Source organism: Dipodomys spectabilis, unplaced genomic scaffold (genome assembly GCF_019054845.1).
Source record: "Dipodomys spectabilis isolate Male_0828 unplaced genomic scaffold, ASM1905484v1 ptg000784l, whole genome shotgun sequence".
Classification (NCBI taxonomy): Eukaryota; Metazoa; Chordata; class Mammalia; order Rodentia; family Heteromyidae; genus Dipodomys; species Dipodomys spectabilis.
The window spans coordinates 157,387-180,898 of record NW_024871461.1 but is presented as its reverse complement, the minus strand read 5'-3'; the positions used below and the strand labels follow the sequence as shown (position 1 = coordinate 180,898).

The window sequence follows — 23,512 nt, the reverse complement described above, 5'->3', positions numbered from 1 at the left end:
CAGAGCTTACATGTTCTCAGCAGGCCTTCTTGTTCCGGAGCGCTGCCTGCAAGAACAAAGCCTGGAACGAGGACGAAGGAAGACTGGCATGCGTCCGGAGTGTACTGTGTGGTGGGTGGTGGGTGCTGTCTCATGTAACTCCTCAGCAACCTGCCAGGTAACCAGTTCCCCCTGGGCAGAGCGCAGCGTGGCTCCCCATCCAAACCCACGACTCCTGCTGAAGCGTGGCTTTGTTCTGCTGCCCTCAAAAAACACTACTCAACAGCATTACGACATGGAGGAAATACATTAGGCAAAGCACAGTCTTCCTTTCTTTTTCCTTTTTTTGCCAGTCCTGGGACTTGAATTCGGGGCTCTTCTCTTCCTGAGCTCATCACTTGAGCCACAGCGTTCCATCTTAGTCGGAGCTAAGGATCTCACTGACTTTCCTGCCAGGCTCTTCCATACTTGATCCTCAGATCTCAGCCTCCTAGGATTACAAGCATGAGCCACTGACAAAAGAGCCTCTTTAACTTGTCTGCCAGGGCTGGGAAGGTGGCTCAGTGGTAGAGCGCTTGCCTTGCATACCTGAGGCCCTGGGTTCAATTCCCCAGCACCACATACACAAAAAGAAAAAAAGCCGGAAGTGGCGCTGTGGCTCAAGTGGTAGAGCGCTAGCCTTGAGCTGAAGAGCTGAGGGACAGCACTCAGGCCCAGAGTTCAGGCCCCACGACCGGACCCAAAAAAAATAAAATAACTTGTCTGCCAACACAAATAAAGGTTATTTTAGGGACAGGAAGAAAATATTTAACATGAAGAGTTCTGAAAAACCCAGACACGCCAGGACCTCACTGACTTCCAGACGTGCCGACCCCTCTGCCCTCCTCCCCTTGATCTGGCTCTGTGAATATGGAAGGTTGCTCTTCGGTTAAGCCTTTCTCTGGATTTGAAGAGGCCCTGGGCTTGCTGGCAGAGTGGCGCGCTGCAGCCCACCTCAAGCATTCTTTGGAACTTGCAGGGCATCCTGTTACTGTGTCACAGACTTTTTATTCCTAGATCTGTCACGTCCTGGCAGTCTGGTGGTAAAAGCTTCTGTCCGCCCCACAGCTACTGCCTGTTTAGAAGCCAGAGGCAGTTTTCTGTAAGAGCCACTTGTGCCAGAAGAATCTGGGGACAGGGAAGTATCTCTGGGTGATTCTGGTCAGCCTGGAGTGGCCAGAGCCTCATCAATGCAGAGAGAAGCCCACAGGGGAGGGCCAGCACGGCCAGGCCTTGGGAATGCCGCGGCTGAGCCCCCGGGAATGCCGCGGCTGAGCCCCCGGATGCTGCCCCCTGCGCGGCTGAGCCCCCGGGAATGCCGCGGCTGAGCCCCCGGACGCTGCCCCCTGCGCGGCATGGAAGGACGCCAGGAACCACAGTTATGACACTTCTTGTCCTGCTGTTTCCTCTTATTTATACAACCGAAGTGGGGTGTTCCCAAATAAATCCTCTAAATATGACATCCTGAGGATGCATTGCTTCGAAGACGCAGCGCAGATAAGTCTTTTAGTCAGTTACATTATAAAGCATGTTGTAACAGCTTAAAAAAAATCTGAGTTGAAATGTGTCTCCGTAGCCCATATGCTAAATTCTGGCATCTTTGTACCTCTCCCAAGCTGTTGTCAATTAGCACAGAAATTAATTTCTGCCTTGGTCTCCTTTGTAAAATACGGCTGGTGCTGGATGCTGAAGAGGGGGCCTTCTGCTCTCAGCGAAGGTGCCCAGGGGCCAGGGAAGAGTGGACGGCACGGCCGGTTCCTTGAGTGTGCAGGTGCAGACTGGACAGAGGAGAAGCCAGCCGCCCGCCCCGCCTGAGCTGGGTTTGAGACTTTTGCCAGATGTACTTTTAGGAAAAGGGAGGAAGGGAAGTGTCTCCCGCGTGGCCCTGGCCCCTGCTGGGGGGGAAGGCCGTCTCCACACACACACGCCACTCTTGCCTGATCTCCAGCCAATCCCCTCCCCCCTTTTGGGGGGCTGATACTCTACCACTTGAGTCACAGCTCCATTTCCAGCTTTCTGGTGGTAGAGATAAGAGTCTCACAGACTTCCCTGCCTGGTCTGGCTTTGAACCATGATGCTTAGATTTCAGCCTTCCAAGTGGCCAGGATTACAGGCATGAGCCACTGGCGCCCAGCTTCTGTCCTGCTTTTGAGCTCTGACTTTGAGCCCCTGGTCTGGTGAGCCCTGCCGTCGATGGGATGTTTGTCTTCGGTACTGACAAAATGTTGGTGGATGGCCAGACATTGTTTCTGAGGGCACAGATGGACATGCGTCCTCTCGTCTAAGGACGCTGTTCTTCGACTTTGTCACTGTCTAAGGGGTTTCTGCTATCCTCAGGGCCTTGCAGGACAAGAGACAAGCCAGACCCTCACTAGAAAGCTCAGTTGGAAAATGTGACCCTGAAACTTGAGTATAAAGAAGAAAGGAAGCACATGGACTCTGGTGTCTTCGTTCCAACCAAGCACGGAGGTTAAAGACCGGAACCAGAAGACAAAACAATAGCGGGAAGGGCTGAAATGGAGGCAGTTCCTGTGCCCCACGCTACGGGGGGTGGCGATCAGGACGTCACACAAGTTGGTCCAAAGCCCAGGCTACTTCGTGACCTGTTGTCGGGTTCTCTAGTTCTCTCCCAGCCAGGGTGAAGATAAGGGATGCTTAAAAACAACGGAGAAGCGGAGGTGGAGCCGGTGGTAGAGTGTGTGCGTAGCGGTGTGTCCTGGGTCCAGTCTACCCCCACGCCAGGGAAAGAGAAAATGGAGGAGGAAGGAGAGGAGGAGTTGTTGAATGTAGTAGCACTCTGCCCCTGAGCCACATTCCCAGCCCTGCAGAGTGTTGTGTGACTCTCTGAAAGCCTGTGAGGCCAGCCCCGAGGCGCTGCTCAAGCAGTGGGCATTTTCTCATTCTGCGCTGTGGCTTGGAGGCCTCTCTAGGCATTTCCACCACTAATAATTATCGGCCACTCCTGGGTCCAGCGCCGCCCAGAGCGGTCAGCCGGCATGGACTTTGACGGACTGGTGATCCAGAGGCCCGTGGCGACCCTGAATAAGAGGAGGCGGCGAGACCCGGAGGAGTGGGAACCCGCGCTGGGGTCTTCCTGGGGCGGAGGCGGGCTGGTTGGGAAGTCAGAGCCCACCTGCTTCCCCCCACCTTCACCCCCTAGCAGGATGCAGCCCTGGGCCTGCGCAGCAGCAGGGGAAGCCCCTGGGGACCTGCTGGGGGAGCCCCAAGTGTTCCCAGCAGATTACTCCCACGTCCCCCTGGAAGATGTTGGCCTCCTGCCTGCTTTGCCCTGACCCATGACTGCAGGTGCTAGACTGGAGACGGCAGAGTCTCTGCCTACCCCCCTCGCTGGCCAGGCCTTGAGCTCCACCACTTAGTTCCTGAGGGTCAGCATCCTCAGGCAGCAAAGGGAAACGCAAAGCCCTGGCCCACACACCTAGGATGTCTTATGGGCGCTGGCGGTGCTTTGTAACCCGCTCTGCGTCCGGTCTGCCTGTCTTGCTTGCTTTACCAGCTTTCTCTTCCGTGAGAAAGTGAGTCCTAAGTAGGGTTCTGGAAAAACAGGGAGGTGGACACCCCAGGTCTGTGGCCATCAGCTTTCTGGACGTGCCCCTGGGAACATGGGAAGTTGTTCTCAAGTAGAAGCATTTTCTGGGAACAAAGACATGGAGACTAGTTAATTGTTAGATGTATTAAGTGCATATTTTGTGTCAGGTACGTCTAGCTGTCCTGGTTTAGTTTTATTTTGGGGTACAGGGATGGAGCCCAGGGCCTTGCTCTGTGAGGCGCTCACTGACTTGTGAACTGCACTCCAGCCCCTGCCAGAATGCTTTAGTGTCCTGTGCTGTAGTGGATGATGGTAAGACAGGGCGATGCAGAGATGACTGTGATGAACGAAGCGCAGTCCTGCTCATGGACCCCTAGAAGCAAGAGGCCCAGCCGGCCGTGCTGGCCGAGGCAGGGTGAGGCGAGGGTGCGGGTGCACTGGTGCAGGCCGGGGAGGTTCAGAGACGCAGGCCCTGCCTGACCCCTGTCCTGGGTGACTAAGGCGAGCAGAGCCTGGGAGCCTGGGGGGAGGTGGCTGACCACGGGGGCCTGGTTGGCTGGTGTTTAATAAAGGTGAGCTCAGGCTGTTGCTCCGCCTCCTGGAGTGAGCTGACAGGGAGCGTAGGGAAGGAGCAGCCCCTCCAGGATCCACAAGGCACAAGAAGTCAGCATCAGGATGCAATAAGAACACAGTGGAGCTGCCTGCCATGGCACTCACCTGTAGTAACAACACTCAGGGCTGAGGCAGGAGGATCACCTGAGACCAGAAGTTCAGGGCCAGCATGGGCAACAGACCCTCCAGCTCCAAAGAGCAGGTAAATAAACAGAATAAGATGGATCCAGAAGCAGACCGGACTTCATTGATAGAGCAGCTTTTCTGTGGAAGGGTGACATCACCGTTTGGGGACGGGAGCAAGGACTTTTGCACACACACACACACACACACACACACACGTGTTAGAATGTGGCGTAGAGTGTGGCCAGGCGGCATGGCGGGCAGAGCGCAGTGTTTCTGTGGTGATGCCCTTCTGAGCCCTGCGGCCCCGGGCCAGTTCCTTAGCCACTCGGTGCCTCAACTTTCTAATCTGCAAAATGGGTGGGGACAAACTCCAGCACTCCAGACTGGCCTGAGAGGCTGAAAGAGGACCGTGAATGAAGGGCACTGGTGACGGAGCTTCTCCTTCCTTCCTTCCAGTGGGCCACGGGCAGAGTGAGGGCGAGCGGATGATGGTGTCTGACTTCCACGTCTTTGTCAGGGATGTGCTGCAGCACGTGGACCTGGTGCAGAAGGACCACCCCCGGCTGCCCGTCTTCCTCCTGGGCCACTCCATGGTAAGGAGAGAGAGAGCGCCTCGCCCTGACTCCCTGCGGGTCGCATCTCCCCCAGCCCTGCAGGCCGAGCTCCTCTCCCCTCTCCACCCTCCTCAGGGCTGTAGGGCCAGCGGGCACTGCCAGTGCACCCAAGAGGCCCAGGCGGCCATTCCATAGCAAGGCCAGCAATTGCCCCATCTCAGGAGTGCAGGGCTCCGTCAGTGAGAAGTACCTAGAAGGTTCCCAGACCCCCACCTTGTAGGCGGCCACAGGCAGGAAAGACCGTGGTGGGAACTCCCTGAAAGGGGATTCAGCCATGTTTAACCTCTGAACCCACAGCTGTGCAGGCCCATCTCCCCACAGAAAAGCTAGGTAGGGCGTAGTAGAACATGCCTATAAACCGAGCACGGGAGGGGAGGCCAGGCAGGAAGGAAGTGAGGTTGAGGCCAACCCAGGCGAAAAAGTAGCTGTACCTTGTCTCCATTAAAAAAAAAAAAAGGCAGAGTGATATTAGAGGCCCTGGTTCAATATCCAGGCTGGGAGGAAGGAGGAGGAAGGGGAGATAAAGGGAGAGAGGAGGAGAAGGAATGTAATGAAAACACATTCCTCCTGGCTGGCAGGTCAGGGTCTGGGCAGTGCTGGGGGGGGGCTGCATCCCCACCGGCCCCTGTGAACCCTGGAGGCTGAGCCTTAGGTCTAAATTACCTTTGAGCTCCAGACAGACATGGCCTCTCTCCTCGCTATCGGCACTTCTGGAATGTTAATTTCTGGGATCTTTAGTACCCAGCAGAAACCCTTAGCAGCCCTCCGCTGCTGACCATATTTCCTCTTCTTCCCCACCCCACTAAAAACAAAAACTCATCAGAATGGTTGAGGCCGACCAGCTTGGGGCTTGAAAGAAACAGGAGTGTGTTAGTGTTTAGCTTCCAGGCCACCCACGGCAGAAACTGATTTCATTTTATTATTTTACTCTACATCTCTGACACGTTTGCTCGTGGAAACCGGCCGGCCTCGGCCTGCGCCTGCGCCTGCCCCAGGCATGAGCCGCCACCGGCCTGCCCCTGCCCCAGGCATGAGCCCGCACCCACCGCAGCCACTCTGTCGTTTGCCTTGCAGGGCGGGGCCATCGCCATTCTCACTGCAGCCGAGAGGCCCAGCCACTTCTCGGGCATGGTCCTCATTTCACCTCTGGTGGTCGCCAGCCCCGAGTCAGCAACAACGTTCAAGGTAAAGCGCCTTCTGGGCCACACTGTCCCTGCGAGCCCCAGCCTGGGACGTGGCTGCGGTTGGGCCCGTGAAAGGGCTGGAGGCTACTCCCATGCTCTGTGCGTCACTGTGCAAACACCTGGGCGAGTACCAGACGCTGTCGTCACTGGGGCTGAATAACTTCTAAAGGTCCAAAGACAGCAGGAAGAGGTCTTCCTGTTTGTGCCGGCTTTATCGGCAGAAGTTAAGGGGAAAGGTTGTGTGTATTGTGTGTCCAGCAGAATCACACTCGCCAACAAATCCCATTCAAGGGGCTTGAGCTGTTCTTCATGGAGCCTCTGCAGAAGGCAGGAGTCGGGGGGATGATGGGGCATTCCCAGCCCACCCCAGCTCCCGGCCCTCATTGCTGCTTTGTTTCTCTGGATATAGAGTTCCACATGAACCGCACGCATTGGGCTCCTCTTGACAGGTGAAATGAGCCCAGAAATAGTACCTGGAAGTAGGGGGAGAAGGGAGACGGGGCCAGCAGCCCACAGGGGTATCTGCTGGTGAGCAGGGGTTGTGGTGTCTGTGTAGACCTGTCCTTAGGGCTGACACCGTGCCAGATGATTCTGGTGAGGGCACAGCACCAGCCCGTGTGCCCTCAGGACCAGCCCCCTGCCCAGCACGGCCCGCCAGGAGCATCCCAGCATGTCCATCCCATGCCACGGGCTCCACCAGAGGATCTCTTTCCTCTGAGGAGGGGGTGGGATGGCAGACGAGGAGCCTCCCCAGCAGAGAGGGGGAGAGCAGCTCTGCAGGGCCGCGTGAAGCAGAGCACCATGACGATGCAGCCGTTGCCTTAGGACCATCGGTAGATGTCCGTGCTGAGTGGACGCAGCTGGGGGAGGCTGTGGGAGGCCACGGGCCTTGCGCGAGGCAGGGGCAGCGCGGGTGTCACCTCTAGAGCATCCGGCAATCGCGGTGGTGATGTGGTGGGGGTGGAATAAGTCTCAGGTCCTTACTACGGTGGAGTAGGCAAGGCTGGGCGTGGAGGAAGGTGCCCTGTGCACCGCTGCGGCTCACCAGGCCCGCAGCTCACGCGGATTGACCGTGGACCGCTGCGCCTCACCAGGCCCGCAGCTCACGCGGATTGACCGTGGACCGCGTGCGGCTCACCAGGCCCGCAGCTCACGCAGATTGACCGTGGACCGCTGCGGCTCACCAGGCCCCCAGCTCACGCGGATTGACCGTGGACCGCTGCGGCTCACCAGGCCCGCAGCTCACGCGGATTGACCGTGGACCGCTGCGGCTCACCAGGCCCCTAGCTCACACGGATTGACCGTGGACCGCTGCGGCTCACCAGGCCCCTAGCTCACGCGGATTGACCGTGGACCACTGCGGCTCACCAGGCCCCTAGCTCACACGGATTGACCGTGGACCACTGCGGCTCACCAGGCCCCTAGCTCACGCGGATTGACCGTGGACCGCTGCGGCTCACCAGGCCCCCAGCTCACGCGGATTGACCGTGGACCGCTGCGGCTCACCAGGCCCGCAGCTCACGCGGATTGACCGTGGACTGCTGCGGCTCACCAGGCCCCTAGCTCACACGGATTGACCGTGGACCACTGCGGCTCACCAGGCCCGCAGCTCACGCGGATTGACCGTGGACCGCTGCGGCTCACCAGGCCCCCAGCTCACGCATGTTGCCTCAGCGTAGGGAGAGGTCAGGACCAATGTTCCTGGCGGGGAAACTGAGGTTGTTCCGAGACCATCCCCTCCGCCGCCACACTTGTTGATGAGTCAGGTGGGGTCTGTTGGGGGTCTAGTCTGGGCGCTCCACATGTCAGGTGCTTCCTATAGAAGACGGTGCATGTCTGCTGCCCCTGAGAGAGAAGCCGGGGGCCAGGCAGCGTGCACAGGGAGGACACGGCAGCTGTGCTCAGAGGAGGGGCTGACTGACTGACAAGGCTCCGGGAGCCTTGCGCAATGCAGGCCAAGACTGCCCTTCGGGTGCGGGCTGCGTGGTGACCCTGTGGGTCTCCTCTTATTAACCAGGCCTCTGCCCTGCCTGCTGGCCGTTTCAATTGACAGCATGTGTGATTCACTGGTCTACCTGCCCGGGACAGGAGCCTGCCTCCCACAGGTGACCAGGCCTTTTCTGACAAGGTCTCAAGCATCTCAGAATCTTTTTCTCTTACAGTTCGGTCTGAAATTTAGCAGTAATTTGCCCAGTCAGTTCGAGATGGAAGTGGGAAGGACCTAGCTGGGGGGAGGCCCGGCAGCGGTGTCCGGCTGTACCCCGCAGGTGGCGGCCCGACTCATGGGGAGCACGGTTGGTTCCCTTTCCCGTGTGGTTTGGTTTTGCTGTGGTTGTTTACACGCTCTTCTTGGTGCTCTGGGTCTCCCTTTAGTGACAGCTCCTGGCTGCACCTGACCTCAGGTCACTCTGAGCCTCGGTGATGCCTGATCATCTCGCTGTGCTCTGGGTTGGGGTTCTGTGGAGGGGCAGCAGAGCGCGGCCTGGAGTCCTGATCTCGTTCCTCAGCCCTTCCAGCCTCACCCAGCGTGTCTGAGGTCCCGGCGTCCCCAGGACCCACGGAATGAGGGGTTCCACAGCTTGTCTCCTGGCTCTGGATACCCGCAGGTAAAGCAAGTCCAGCCACTGCTGAGGTGGACGCTACAGGGGTCTGAATCCTTGAACCGTGCCAGGTGTGAGGCCCCAGAGATGGGGACACCACATTCCACTCCCAGGCCGCTGAGGCTTGAAGAATACGGCCTCCAAGAAAGATGAGGAGGAAGGGGACCCTCCTCCCACCAGGGAAGCTCTTAGAAAGACCCTGGAGGCACAGAAATCTAGCAACAAAAATTCCACAGAGCTGAGTGTGGGGCCATTTCCTGGGCCTCCTGCAGCCCGGGGGCACAGGGGCACCGGGGCCCTGGCCCCAAGCTGTGCCTTGATTCTCAGATGGACCTGGTCACGCCCCCCCCCCCACCCCCACCCGTGGCCTTGGGTCTCCTGTTCTGGGCTTGTCTGGGACCACACGGAGCGTTGTAGGGTACAGGCCGTGTCTTTCTCTGAGTAGAGTTGTGGCAAGGGCTCTGCCTGGCCAATGGAGCACATGGTAAACGTCTGTCCTGCCGTGCTGGGAGCAGGGGTTGTCACTGTGGGCAAAGTCCCGAGGTCCGTGGGTCCCAAGGCCTGGCCTGTGCTGTTTCCTCTTGGCACCACGACTGGAAGGACGTGGTGGCCATATTGTGGGAGAGGAAGTGAGGCATTGTCTTGCTCAGGGTCTGTTTGAGCAGCAGCGGGCAGGAGGGCTGGGACAGCCCTAATGTGCCTGAGCCACTTACCTCTCAAGGCCAGGGGTCTGCTGTTGGCCACAGGGCTGGAAAACCCGGCAGTGCAGCCGTGTGAGGGAGCAGAGGTGGCAGAGAAGGCTGCCCTCGGCCCGGTGCCTGGCGGCTCCCCAACAGCTGGGAGACGGGACTGAACGAGCAAGTGTCTTCCACACGTGCCACCAGCCCCTCACAGCGCGAACAGCGGTTCCTGTGGCAGGGGAGCCCCACGGGGCATAGCTGGGCGGCCTCAAGTTCTTGATGGTCTCACAGATGCGGCGGTCCCTTGCCCTGGCCGCCACACTGCCCCACAGAAGGCACAGGGTCCCGTCTCCACGCCCGACAGAGGTCAGCTGCTGAGCCACTCTGCCGGAAGAAAAACGATAATCACCTCTTCCCGACAAGTCCTCCACGGGCAGATGCTTAAACACGATCAAGGGAGCCATTAGAACCTTGAGGATCAATAAAGGCCCTTAGTGCATCTGCTGCTTATGGTGATGGATGCTGTGCCTGACGGCCCACTGCCCCGCCCCAGCAGGCCAGCTGGCCTTGCCGGTGGGGGAGCAACAGGCTCCCCAGTGTCCTGTCCCCACGCTCCCCAGTGCCCTGTCCCCACGCTCCCCAGTCCCCTGTCCCCACACTCCCCAGTGTCCTGTCCCCACGCTCCCGAGTGTCCTGTCCCCACGCTCCCCAGTGCCCTGTCCCCACGCTCCCGAGTGTCCTGTCCCCACGCTCCCCAGTGCCCTGTCCCCACGCTCCCGAGTGTCCTGTCCCCACGCTCCCCAGCCCCCTGTCCCCACGCTCCCCAGTCCTCTGTCCCCACGCTCCCCAGTCCCCTGTCCCCACGCTCCCCAGCGCCCTGTCCCCACGCTCCCCAGCCCCCTGTCCCCACGCTCCCCAGCCCCCTGTCCCCACGCTCCCCAGCCCCCTGTCCCCACGCTCCCCAGCCCCCTGTCCCCACGCTCCCCAGCCCCCTGTCCCCACGCTCCCCAGCCCCCTGTCCCCACGCTCCCCAGTCCCCTGTCCCCACGCTCCCCAGCCCCCTGTCCCCACGCTCCCCAGACCCCTGTCCCCACGCTCCCCAGACCCCTGTCCCCACGCTCCCCAGTCCCCTGTCCCCACGCTCCCCAGCGCCCTGTCCCCACGCTCCCCAGCGCCCTGTCCCCACGCTCCCCAGCCCCCTGTCCCCACGCTCCCCAGTGTCCTGTCCCCACGCTCCCCAGTCCCCTGTCCCCACGCTCCCCAGTGTCCTGTCCCCACGCTCCCCTGTGTCCTGTCCCCACGCTCCCCAGTGCCCTGTCCCCACGCTCCCCAGCGTCCTGTCCCCACGCTCCCCAGCCCCCTGTCCCCACGCTCCCCAGCCCCCTGTCCCCACGCTCCCCAGCGCCCTGTCCCCACGCTCCCCAGCCCCCTGTCCCACGCTCCCCAGCGCCCTGTCCCCACGCTCCCCAGTCCCCTGTCCCCACGCTCCCCAGCCCCCTGTCCCCACGCTCCCCAGTCCCCTGTCCCCACGCTCCCCAGCCCCCTGTCCCCACGCTCCCCAGTCCCCTGTCCCCACGCTCCCCAGCCCCCTGTCCCCACGCTCCCCAGCCCCCTGTCCCCACGCTCCCCAGCCCCCTGTCCCCACGCTCCCCAGCGCCCTGTCCCCACGCTCCCCAGCCCCCTGTCCCCACGCTCCCCAGTCCCCTGTCCCCAGCTCCCCAGCCCCCTGTCCCCACGCTCCCCAGTCCCCTGTCCCCACGCTCCCCAGTCCTCTGTCCCTGCTTCTCTGCATGGGTGCTATTTGCTTCCTCGTGCTGCTGGCCAGATGGCAGTTACCTAACTTCTCAGGGCCAGAGGTCAGGACTGGACGTGGGGAGAGTGCTGTGGAGAACACAAGTCTGTGGAATGTGGAGGTTTGAGAACCATGCGTGTGAGGAACACGTGTGTGCTCATGGAGGTGTGGTGACCATGCGTGTGAGGAACACGTGTGTGCTCATGGAGGTGTGGTGACCATGCGTGTGAGGAACATGCGTGTGCTCATGGAGGTGTGGTGAACATGCGTGTGCTCATGGAGGTATGGTGACCATGCGTGTGGTCATGGAGGTGTGGCGACCATGTGTGTGCTCATGGAGATGTGGTGATCATGTGTGTGCTCATGGAGGTGTGGCCATGCGTGTGCTCATGGAGGTGTGGCGACCATGCGTGTGCTCATGGAGGTGTGGTGACCATGTGTGTGCTCATGGAGGTGTGGCCATGCGTGTGCTCATGGAGGTGTGACCATGCGTGTGCTCATGGAGGTGTGACCATGCGTGTGCTCATGGAGGTGTGGTGACCATGCGTGTGCTCATGGAGGTGTGGTGACCATGTGTGTGCTCATGGAGGTGTGGTGACCATGTGTGTGCTCATGGAGGTGTGGTGACCATGTGTGTGCTGATGGAGGTGTGACCATGCGTGTGCTCATGGAGGTGTGACCATGCGTGTGCTCATGGAGGTGTGGTGACCATGCGTGTGCTCATGGAGGTGTGGTGACCATGCGTGTGCTCATGGAGGTGTGACCATGCGTGTGCTCATGGAGGTGTGGTGACCATGTGTGTGCTCATGGAGGTGTGGTGACCATGTGTGTGCTCATGGAGGTATGGTGGCCATGCGTGTGCTCATGGAGGTGTGGTGGCCATGCGTGTGCTCGTGCAGGTGTGACCATGTGTGTGCTCATGGAGGTATGGTGGCCATGCTTGTGTTCATGGAGGTGTGGTATCCGTGCCCGTGTCCCCATGGGCTTCCTGGTCCTTGGACTCTGGGACAGGGCTCTGAGGCGGCACATGGTTGCAGGAGGCAGGCTGCAGCCCGGCTGCAGAGCTGGCCAACTCCTCCCAGGTTGGGCCCATAGGTGTCTCCATACCTCACAGGATTATCCGAGGACTGTGCGAGACTGGACACGAACAAGATTGAGATTGACATTTGTTTGGCTACCATTTCTTGTATGGGTGAGCATTCCTCTCCCCACTGCACCTCCTTGACTATCTTTGCCCTGGAGGCTCGGCTCTGAGGTCCCTGGTGGAGGCTGACCGTCTGTCCTTACACTGGAGATCGGGCTCTGAGGTCCCTGGTGGAGGCTGACCTCCTGTCCTTATACTGGAGATCGGGGTCTGAGGTCCCTGGTGGAGGCTGACCTCCTGTCCTTATACTGGAGATCGGGCTCTGAGGTCCCTGGTGGAAGCTGACCACCTGTCCTTACACTGGAGATCGGGCTCTGAGGTCCCTGGTGGAGGCTGACCGTCTGTCCTTACACTGGAGATCGGGCTCTGAGGTCCCTGGTGGAGGCTGACCACCCGTCCTTACACAGGGGACTGGGCTTTGAGGTCCCTGGTGGAGGCTGACCTCCCGTCCTTACACTGGAGATCGGGCTCTGAGGTCCCTGGTGGAGGCTGACCACCTGTCCTTACACTGGGGACTGGGCTCTGAGGTCCCTGGTGGAGGCTGACCGCCTGTCCTTACACTGGAGATCGGGCTCTGAGGTCCATGGTGGAGGCTGACCTCCTGTCCTTACACTGGGGACTGGGCTCTGTGGTCTATGGTGGAGGCTGACCACCCATCCTTACACTGGGGACTGGGCTCTGAGGTCCCTAGTGGAGGCTGACCTCCCGTCCTTACACTGGGGACTGGGCTCTGAGGTCCCTAATGGAGGCTGACCTCCCGACTTACACTGGGGACTGGACTCTGAGGTCCATGGTGGAGGCTGACCTCCTGTCCTTATACTGGGGACTGGGCTCTGAGGTCCATGGTGGAGGCTGACCATCCGTCCTTACACTGGGGGCTGGGCTCTGAGGTCCCTAGTGGAGGCTGACCTCCCGTCCTTACACTGGGGACTGGGCTCTGAGGTCCATGGTGGAGGCTGACCATCCGTCCTTACACTGGGGACTGGGCTCTGAGGTCCATGGTGGAGGCTGACCTCCTGTCCTTATACTGGGGACTGGGCTCTGAGGTCCATGGTGGAGGCTGACCATCCGTCCTTACACTGGGGGCTGGGCTCTGAGGTCCATGGTGGAGGCTGACCATCCGTCCTTACACTGGGGACTGGGCTCTGTGGTCCATGGTGGAGGCTGACCATCCGTCCTTACACTGGGGACTGGGCTCTGAGGTCCATGGTGGAGGCTGACCACCTGTCTTTGCACTGGGGACTGGTGGAGGCTGGAGATGATGGTCACACTTACCTGGGACTCGCTGTTGGCTGTACCTTCCTGCTGCCCAGGGCCTTGTGTGCAGTCTGCCTGCTCTGCTCCTCAGGCTCTTCTCCCACTCTGCCTCCATCCCCAGCCCACCGTAAAGGAGGTGGAAGGTGGGGCTCAAACCATCCTGCTGGAGAAACAGTTCCCCACTCTCTTGCTTTATTATGGGAAGAAGCTAACGCATTCATTTCTCCTTTTTAGTTGTGGGGCTTGAACTCAAGGCCTGGCTCTGTCCCTAAGCTCTTTGGCTCAGGCTAATCCTGCCACATGGAGCTGCAGCGCCACTTGTGGTTTTCTGGTGGCTCACTGGAGATGAGCGTCTCAGTTTCCTCTCGGGGAGTGCATGTCTCTCTGGAACACCACGCCTTTCCCACGCATGTGTGCAGAGCTGGCCCACAGGACGGCGACCACAGAGATACCAGGCCCCCAGTGGGACTCCTCAGCACCCCACCCCCGGAGCCCAGAGACAGAGCCCTGGACAGTGATTGAGCAGCAGTCAGCAGGAATGAACTCTCACTGTCAGGTGTAGGTCAGGTGTTGCAGAGAGCTGAGACACTGTCAGAAGCAGGCTTGGCATCCGTCACTATACCCTCAACACGCTCTGTCCATTCTGAGTCCTGCATTTCACAGCTCACGCTTTTTTTGTTTGTTTTGGTCAGATGTGGTGCCTGAACTCTGGCCTGGGCGCTGCCCCTCACAGTTCAAGGCCAGAGCTCTACCACTTGAGCCACAGAGCCACTTCGGGCTTTTTTCTTTTTGCTTATGTGGTGCTGAGGATTCGAACCCAGGTCCTCAGGCATGCAAGGCAAGCGCTCTACCACTGAGCCGCCTTCCCAGCCCCTCACAGCTCAAGGCGAGCGCTCTACCACTGAACCACCTTCCAGCCCCCACAGCTCAAGGCGAGCACTCTACCACTGAGCCACCTTCCACCCCTCACAGCTCACTTTTGAAGTAGCATCTTCACCTTGAGTATGTGCTCATCACAGCCCCTTTGAGTTCTCTCCTTCCCTGAGAATGCGTTAATCTAAAAGGGGAAAGGGGAGGGGAAGAGGGAGACCAGAACCAGGTTCAGGTTCGATGTGCGTGTGTTAAACACCTGCTGTCTGCCTGGCTTTGCCCTCAGGGTGTCCATAATTCCCCCTGTAGCCTCTTGGAGCCCCAGCTAGTAAATTGGAGAGGCCTGGTGGGTGAAGACCCAGCTCCCGCTCGCTCACGGCGGGTGTCACAGCCGGGCCGCCTGCCCTCTGCCGGCCCCTCCTGAGGGCCCTGCGACTTCCTCCCTCCTGCCCTCTGCCGGCCCCTCCTGAGGGCCCTGCAACTTCCTCCCTCCCAGCTTGGAAGGCCGTGCTTCTTTACTCTCCGCTGGTCTGGATGGTTCTGTCCCTGCTGCAAGGAAGGGCTGAGCACACTGTGCATTCCGGGCAGCAGTGCGGCCGCGATTCCCTAAGACCCTGTGTGACTGTGGGGTGGCTGCTGTGCAGACCCCAGAGCAGGCAGACACGTAGAGCGGAGGTCCTGCCGCCCACGGGCCCTGGAGCTTCTGAGCGCCCAGGCCTGGGAGGGCAGCGGGGGGGGGGGGGGCGGTCAGCTGTCTCCAGGGAGGGCCGGCCCAGGCCTGGGAAGGCAGGGGCGGGGGGGTCAGCTGTCTCCAGGGAGGGCCGGGCACGGGTCCAAGGGTGCTCATGGCTTCTCTTTTGTCTTCCTCTCTAGATTCTAGCCGCAAAAGTACTCAACCTGGTCATGCCAAACATGTCACTGGGGCCCATCGACTCCAGCGTGATCTCAAGGAACAAGACAGAGGTGAGAGTTTGGGGCGAGCCTGGAGTGGGTTCATGGCCTTTGAGTAAGGTCAGTGTACTTCCCGGTGGGAAGCTGTTTGGGGTCTGTCCTGCAGTGGTTTGTGTGGCCCTGTGTCCAGCGATGGGAGACACAGGAAGGAAGCAGTCCCGTGGTCTTCCCGCTGATGGTTTGAGCTGTGTCCTCACAATCCACGGGGCTTACCAGGGGACCGGCAGCAGCCTGCTGGCTTTGGAGTGCAAGTGACCAAAATCCAAAGTGAGATTAGGCAAAAGATTTATTGGATGCAGCAACTGAAAGCTTCAGGCATGTCTGGATCTAGGGAGTTAAAAGTCCTGTTTTCCATCTGCCTCTCCTTGGCCCTCATCCCCTCTGGCTTGACTTGGTTCCCAGGCTGGCTGGGCCTACACGTGGGCAAAGGCGGCCGCTGACAGCTCTCCCCCAGCCGCCCTGGGGCACAGACAGCCCCTTTCAAGCGGATTCTTACTGACTGACTGTGCAGGCCTGGGTTATTGCCTAGGAAAGGAGTGGTGTTAGCCCCACCTAAATTCATAGCCTGAGAGCAGGGGAAGAGTGGCTCCAGGATTGGGCTAACAGGAAGGACAGACCGCCGCACAGGCCTGTGAACAACTCACTTCCTTGGCTCACTGTTGGGCTGGCCTGACCTGCTGGGTCCTGGGTCTGGACATGGGGAAGCCTTCCTGTTGGTGAGCTGCCAGGTGGCCCCCGGCTGAAGCCACTACTGCGTGCGTGGAGCCTTGGGGGGCGGCAGGGGTCTCTCACCTGCCCACCCCGCACACCGTGGCTTTGGCCTGAACGTGGGACCTGTGGAGAGCCCAGCTATCTTCATCAGAGACAGACAGACAGACTGGCTTGCCTGTGCGGTCTTTAGGTCGAAGCACCCAGGTTGCTCTCTTCCCCTCTGCAAAGGTCTGGGAGATAAAGAGAAAAGACAATTATTTCAGACCCCTTCCCTGCTGAGAAACGTGGAGTTACAGAGCTTTGATCTATGGGTTAAATTACTGACGGTCTGATCGGGAGAACAAATGGAAGGGACCTTTCTCCCCGCTGGCCTCTACCATGGCCAGGGTTGGGTCAGGGGAGGGTGGGGCTGTGAAAACGACCCCCTTTTCCTACTGGGAGATGCAGGAAGGGTGCGGACTCCAGTGACCAGATCTGGTGAGAGTCAGCGGTCCAGCCCGGGGGGCGGGGGGGGGACCCCCTGTGGGGCCCAGGCGCCCTGGACGGAGAGACAAACACCCGCAGGTGTAGCTAGGAGCGCGCGGGGCTGCGCCCCTCGGACCCCTCACCCGCACTGTAGCTGGGGAGCGCGCGGGGCTGCGCCCCTCCGACCCCTCACCCGCACTGTAGCTGGGGAGCGCGCGGGCTGCGCCCCTCGGACCCCTCATCCGTGCGAGGCACAGCTTCCGCTCGGGTATTCCAGGACCCCTGCAGCTATAGAAACCTCCGAAGGCAGCTTGTTCCCTGACAAGCTAGGTAAAGGGGTGCTGGCGGGGTCCCTCCGGGGCGTAGGTGATGTAGGCCGGCGGGCGGGCCTGCAGGCGCAGGCCAGGCACGGGGTGGATGGTCGAGGAAGCAGGTGTCGCTGTGGTGGACGTGGACAGTGAGCTGCGTGTTTGGGTTGCTCCGTGCCCCGCCCCACCTCGAGCTCAGTCTCCCCACTTCTGTGCGGCCCAGCCGGCCCAGCCCAGCTCCAGGGGTTTGGACCAGGTCTGGCTACCCTGGGCCTGGCGGCTGTGACTTTGGCCTCTGCTGCTCTGACCACCAGGGGGCCTGGCTTTCCCTCCCCAAAGCCTTGGTGTGATTCTGCATTGTTCTCTGGCCCCAGCTACAGTGCGGGTGAGGGGTCCAAGGGGCGGAGGAGCGCGCGCTCCTTATTGATTCCTCCTCCTCCTCCTCCTCCTCCTCCTCTTCCTCCTCTTCCTCCTCCTCCTCCTCCTCCTCCTCCTCCTCCCCCTCCTCCTCCTCCTCCCCCTCCTCCTCCTCCTCCTCCCCCTCCTCCTCGTCTGACCTGGGGACAACATACCTCTCCCCCGTGATGTCTGGCGTGCTGTCACTAGGGTGTCTGAGTGTGGGCCACGCGGGAGGTGCTCGGTGAGGGTGTGCGGGTGGCTGGCAGCTGGGGAAGGACGTACAGACGCTGGGACAGCAGGGCCAGGGCTCCGCACAAAGGAGGAAGGCTGAGGGCCAGGACAAGGCCCAGGGGCCCTGGGAGGGGCCAGGCAGCTGAGCCAGGTGTCCATCGTTGTGGCCATGCAGGGGCAGAGGTGCCCGTGGAGGAGGGGTTGGGCGTCCCCGCCGGGCGCTGATGCACACGGCCTGGCCAGCAGCCGCGTCCCAGCAGGCCACAGGGTGGGCGTGCTGAGGTCTGCACTGCTGCTCCCCACATTCATTTCCTGTGCTCCGTGCACAGCCCAGTTCCTCCGGCATTTTCTACGTGCGTTCAGAATATTCCATAAGCCTGCCCCCCCACACCCAGCACGCTGCGCAATAGCCAGTGACCCCCTGGCCACACACCAGGCCCTAGTGGGGAGCAGGCAGACCACGCCTGACCCCCAAGTTCCAGAAGCAGGCAGGCTACCCACATGAGGCTGGAAAGGGCTCAAGGGAGACAGAAGTTTCATCCAACAGAGACAGGCCAGACGAAGGCGGTGGTGAGGGTGTTCGCATCGTCTTACTGTGATTATCAGGGGGTCGCACGGAGGTCAGGGCTTCGCAGTCCCCCTCTCCTCAGCAAACCCATCTCCTGCTCAGGACAGGAGCGGGCAGGAGGCAGCGCTGCCCACCCCGGTCCTGCTGGTGCCCACAGGCCTTTAGTGGGGAGCCATTCTCTGCTGTGCCGGAGAGCTCTCATCTCCCAGATGAATGAAGAGTCTGGGCCGTGGAGGGAGGGGGTGGGGGTCCCAGGGGAGGCGGGTGGGGGTCCCAGGGGAGGCGGGTGGGGTCCCAGGGGAGGCAGGTGGGGGTCCCAGGGGAGGCGGGTGGGGGTCCCAGGGGAGGCGGGTGTGGGTGGGGGTCCCACGGGAGGCGGGTGGGGGTCCCAGGGGAGGCAGGTGGGGGTGGGGGTCCCACGGGAGGCGGGTGGGAGCCCCAGGGGAGGCGGGTGGGCAGGGAGACCCGCCTCCAGAGGGCCTGCGGGGCGTGCTGCTGTCCCCTGAGCACTGGCCTCCGGGGCTGGCTCTGTGGGCGGGAGGAGGGCTGGGAAGGAAGCCTGCCCAGGGCCCCATCCTCCCCTCGCCTCTGGGCTCTGCCGAGTTACTTCGCAGTCTGACCAGCTGTGTGTCCTGTGCCTGTCCTTTCTGCCACTTGCTTGGTTTCTGGTGGACCAGCGGCCACCCACTCCGTCACGGGTTGGTAGGCCCGGCTGGCAGTGGAGAGCGCTGGCAGGCCGAGGTCCGCAGCATCATCCTAGCACACAACGCAAACACTGACCTTGTTGGTGAGTGGTGGCTCAAGAGCACAAGTTTGTTTTTTGTTTTTTGTTTTTTTTTGGGGGGGGGTCCGGTTGTGGAGCCTGAACTCGGCCTGGGCGCTGTCCCTCAGCTCTTCAGCTCAAGGCTAGTGCGCTACCACTTGAGCCACAGCACCACTTCCGGCTTTTTTCTTATGTGGTGCTGAGGAATCGAACCCAGAGCCTCTGGCATGCAAGGCAAGCACTCTACCACTGAGCCACCTTCCCAGCCCAAGAGCACAAGTTTTGAGGAAAGAAAGGAAAAGAAACAAAGTCAGGGACAGCACCTAGGCCCTGAGTTCAAGCCCCAGGACCACGGTGTGCACGAGCGAGAATGCCGCCTCAGTGCGGGGCCTGGCTCAGTGAACCCAAGGTCTAGGCTGCGCTTCTGATCATCGCCAGAAAGAAGTTTCTGTGGCTGGTTCAGAATCGCTGCTTGGGGGGCCTCAGTTTCTCCCTGTGCCCCCCTCCTCTCTACTCCTCTGCTTCCCGCCACCTCTCCCTCTATGCTCATACCACAGCCTGCCCTTTCCCCGGCTCAGTTCACCTCCCCCCACCCCCTGCACAGCCCGCCCTTTGGCCTTGCTCACACACACACACACACACACAGAGTTCACCTTCCCCCCTCCCCCGCACAGTTCACCTTCCCCCCCCCCCCCACAGTTCACCTTTCCCCCCTCTCCCCCCTCCCCCGCTCAGTTCACCTTCCCCCCCCCACAGTTCACCTTTCCCCCCCTCCCCCCTCCCCCGCTCAGTTCACCTTCCCCCCCCACAGTTCACCTTTCCCCCTTCTCCCCCCTCCCCCGCTCAGTTCACCTTTCCCCCCGCATAGCCCGCCCTTTGGCCTTGCTCACACAGCCCTTTCCCCTGCACATCTGGCAGCTTCAGATAGAACATTGTGTAAACAGGGTCTACGTGACCAGGACAGGAAACTGAGCCCTGGCGGGAAGGAAGCCCCAGGCCGGCGGAGAGGCCTCCCAGGGGAGCCAGCCCTCCGCGCTGCAGGTCAGAGGACTGGACGGCCCCTGCTGTCCAGCTCGGGACAGAGGCGGTCAGGACATGCATCTCAGCCTCAGGCTGGACTTCTCGTGTGTACAGACACACCTCTGTGTACACACACATACACACCAACACACATCTGCATATCCACATACATCCATGCCCACACACAACACATATATACACACATACCTACACTCACATGTATACATAGACATCCACACACACCACCACACATATTCACACATATGCACACCAACACATCCATATATGTACATACACATCCACACACACATACACACGTATACCTACACGTCCACATATCCATACACATATCTACACCCACACATACCAACACAATACACACACACACACACACACACACACACACACACAGGGCCATGGTCCCAGACCCCTGGAGGAGACCCAGGCTAGAGCTGACCAGACAGAGTGCAGCTTGCCTGCCGGAGCAGAGACCTCAGGCCACAGGTCTTGCCCAGGAGGGGGCTGGTCCTTGGTAGACATCTGTCTGTGACCGTGACCTTGTCCACATGTCCCCACCACTCCCTAGCTCACCTATTGGCCAGAACGGGGTCATGTGGCCTGCACTTGGCTGCAAGGGAGGCTGGGGTGAGGAGCTGGTTCTCAGAGAGTAGCAGGCTCCCACGGGGAGAGTGGACTGCTTCCGCCACGGCAGCAGCCGCTGAGCCTCCTACAGGGAGCACAGGCCTAGCCACGACACAGCCAGAGAACACCTGTGGGTGCAACGTGACCAACACGAGTCAACTAGGGAGGCAGCGAGGGTCAGGTGGCGTCCTGCTAGTGCGAGGTGCCGCCCGAGGGTCAGGTGGCGCCTGCTAGCGCGTGGTGCCGAGCCGCCCGAGGGTCAGGTGGCGCCTGCTAGCGCGTGGTGCCGAGCCGCCCGAGGGTCAGGTGGCGCCTGCTAGCGCGTGGCGCTGAGCCGCCCGAGGGTCAGGTGGCGCCTGCTAGTGCAGGTGCCGAGCCGCCCGAGGGTCAGGTGGTGGCGGCCTGCTAGCGCGTGGTGCTGAGCCGCCCGAGGGTCAGGTGGTGGCGGCCTGCTAGCGCGTGGTGCTGAGCCGCCCGAGGGTCAGGTGGTGGCGGCCTGCTAGCGCGTGGTGCTGAGCCGCCCGAGGGTCAGGTGGTGGCGCCCGAGGGTCAGGTGGTGGCGCCCGAGGGTCAGGTGGTGGCGCCCGAGGGTCAGGTGGTGGCGCCCGAGGGTCAGGTGGTGGCGGCCTGCTAGTGCCAAGTGCCAAGCCGCCCGAGGGTCAGGTGGTGGCGCTGAGCCGCCTGAGGGTCAGGGAGGGTCAGGTGGTGGCGCTGAGCCGCCTGAGGGTCAGGGAGGGTCAGGTGGTGGCGCTGAGCCGCCCGAGGGTCAGGTGGTGGCGCCCGAGGGTCAGGTGGTGGCGCCCGAGGGTCAGGTGGTGGCGCCCGAGGGTCAGGTGGTGGCGCCCGAGGGTCAGGTGGTGGCGCCCGAGGGTCAGGTGGTGGCGGCCTGCTAGTGCCAAGCCGCCCGAGGGTCAGGTGGTGGCGCTGAGCCGCCTGAGGGTCAGGGAGGGTCAGGTGGTGGCGCTGAGCCGCCTGAGGGTCAGGGAGGGTCAGGTGGTGGCGCTGAGCCGCCTGAGGGTCAGGTGGTAGCACTGAGCCGCCCGAGGGTCAGGTGGCGGCGTCCTGCTAGCGCGTGGCGCTGAGCTGCCCGAGGGTCAGGCGTCCGCTGTTCTTAGTCTGGTCATGGCTCCAGCACTGCCCCGTGTGGCCCTTCCTGTGTCTCAGCGTTGGCGCTGGGCTCTGCTGGGGCCGCAGCTCTCCTCCAGCAGGGCTCACAGTGGCCTTAACTGGCTGCCCAAGCGCCGCCAGCCTCCTGTCCTTACAGCCTGCCAAGCAGACGGCCTGGCTGGGCAGGGCTCAGCCTGGCGGAGGGAGAGGCTCACTGGGCCCCGTGTCTGCGCAGGCCTCTCCTGGCATCAGGACGAGGGGGGGGTGGTGACTGCAGGAATCCTGATGTCTCTGCAAGGAGCCGCAGTTCTTGCCAAGGCCTGCAGGCCAGGCAGCGGAAGCGAGGCCCCCCCCCCCCCCCCCCCGTCTGCGACTGTAAGACCGGAGCCCTGTCGTGTCAGGAGGTGATGCCCTCTGCCCCCACCAGGCCCCTGCGTGGCCCTCCACCAGTCTGCCCTGTGGTGATGGGGCAAGGCGCACAGGGGACTGGGCCGGGAGGTGTGGGGCCTCCCTCGCCGCTGACCTGGCCTGTCTGTTTCCGCAGGTGGAGCTTTACAACTCAGACCCCCTGATCTGCCGCGCAGGGCTGAAGGTGTGCTTTGGCATCCAGCTGCTGAACGCGGTGTCGCGGGTGGAGCGCGCCCTGCCCAAGCTGACGGTGCCCTTCCTGCTGCTGCAGGGCTCTGCTGACCGGCTGTGCCACAGCAGGGGGGCCTACCAGCTCATGGGCTCCGCCCGGAGCCTGGACAAGACACTCAAGGTGAGCACGGCCCCGCTGCCCCTCAGGCCGCAGGCTCAGGTGCCCTGCGGCGGGCTGCGAGCGCCGGCTCACGCCTTGAGCTCAGGGAGAAGGGGGCCGTCGGGAGACGGTGGTTAGAAAAGAACCCAGAGGACACTGGGCAGATAAGCTCTGGGAGAGTGTCAGGTCCAAGCTCCAGGGCGGCCTTGAGCCTCCAGGAAGAGCAGGGGTTATATGACGCCCGTGGACCCTTGTCTGTGTGACACCCGTGGACCCTTGTCTGTGTGTGACACCCGTGGACCCTTGTCTGTGTGTGTGACGCCCGTGGACCCTTGTCTGTGAGTGTGACACCCGTGGACCCTTGTCTGTGTGTGACACCCGTGGACCCTTGTCTGTGTGTGTGACCCCCGTGGACCCTTGTCTGTGTGTGACGCCCGTGGACCCTTGTCTGTGTGTGTGACCCCCGTGGACCCTTGTCTGTGTGTGTGACACCCGTGGACCCTTGTCTGTGTGTGACGCCCGTGGACCCTTGTCTGTGTGTGTGACACCCGTGGACCCTTGTCTGTGTGTGACGCCCGTGGACCCTTGTCTGTGTGTGTGTGACACCCGTGGACCCTTGTCTGTGTGTGTGACGCCCGTGGACCCTTGTCTGTGTGTGACACCCGTGGACCCTTGTCTGTGTGTGTGACACCCGTGGACCCTTGTCTGTGTGTGTGACACCCGTGGACCCTTGTCTGTGTGTGACACCCGTGGACCCTTGTCTGTGTGTGTGACACCCGTGGACCCTTGTCTGTGTGTGACACCCGTGGACCCTTGTCTGTGTGTGTGACACCCGTGGACCCTTGTCTGTGTGTGTGACACCCGTGGACCCTTGTCTGTGTGTGACACCCGTGGACCCTTGTCTGTGTGTGTGACACCCGTGGACCCTTGTCTGTGTGTGTGACACTCGTGGACCCTTGTTTGTGTGTGTGACACCCGTGGACCCTTGTCTGTCTGTGTGACACCCGTGGACCCTTGTCTGTGTGTGACACCCGTGGACCCTTGTCTGTGTGTGACGCCCGTGGACCCTTGTCTGTGTGTGTGACACCCGTGGACCCTTGTCTGTGTGTGTGACACCCGTGGACCCTTGTCTGTGTGTGTGACACCCGTGGACCCTTGTCTGTG

The 23,512-nt window shown here is 61.3% G+C and overlaps 1 protein-coding gene across 3 annotated transcripts in view; it reads left to right on the top strand.

The window, feature by feature from the left end:
* Mgll (monoglyceride lipase) overlaps positions 1–23,512 on the top strand; it is a 90,415-nt gene that overhangs the window by 61,804 nt on the left and 5,099 nt on the right. For 2 of the 3 annotated variants that reach the window (XM_042673249.1, XM_042673252.1), the window contains exons 4-7: positions 4,760–4,896; positions 5,992–6,102; positions 15,318–15,407; positions 22,154–22,369. In XM_042673249.1, the coding sequence (XP_042529183.1) occupies positions 4,760–4,896; positions 5,992–6,102; positions 15,318–15,407; positions 22,154–22,369 (554 nt within the window). The remainder of the gene's footprint in view (positions 1–4,759; positions 4,897–5,991; positions 6,103–15,317; positions 15,408–22,153; positions 22,370–23,512) is intronic. The other variant, XM_042673251.1, reaches the window with a different exon arrangement.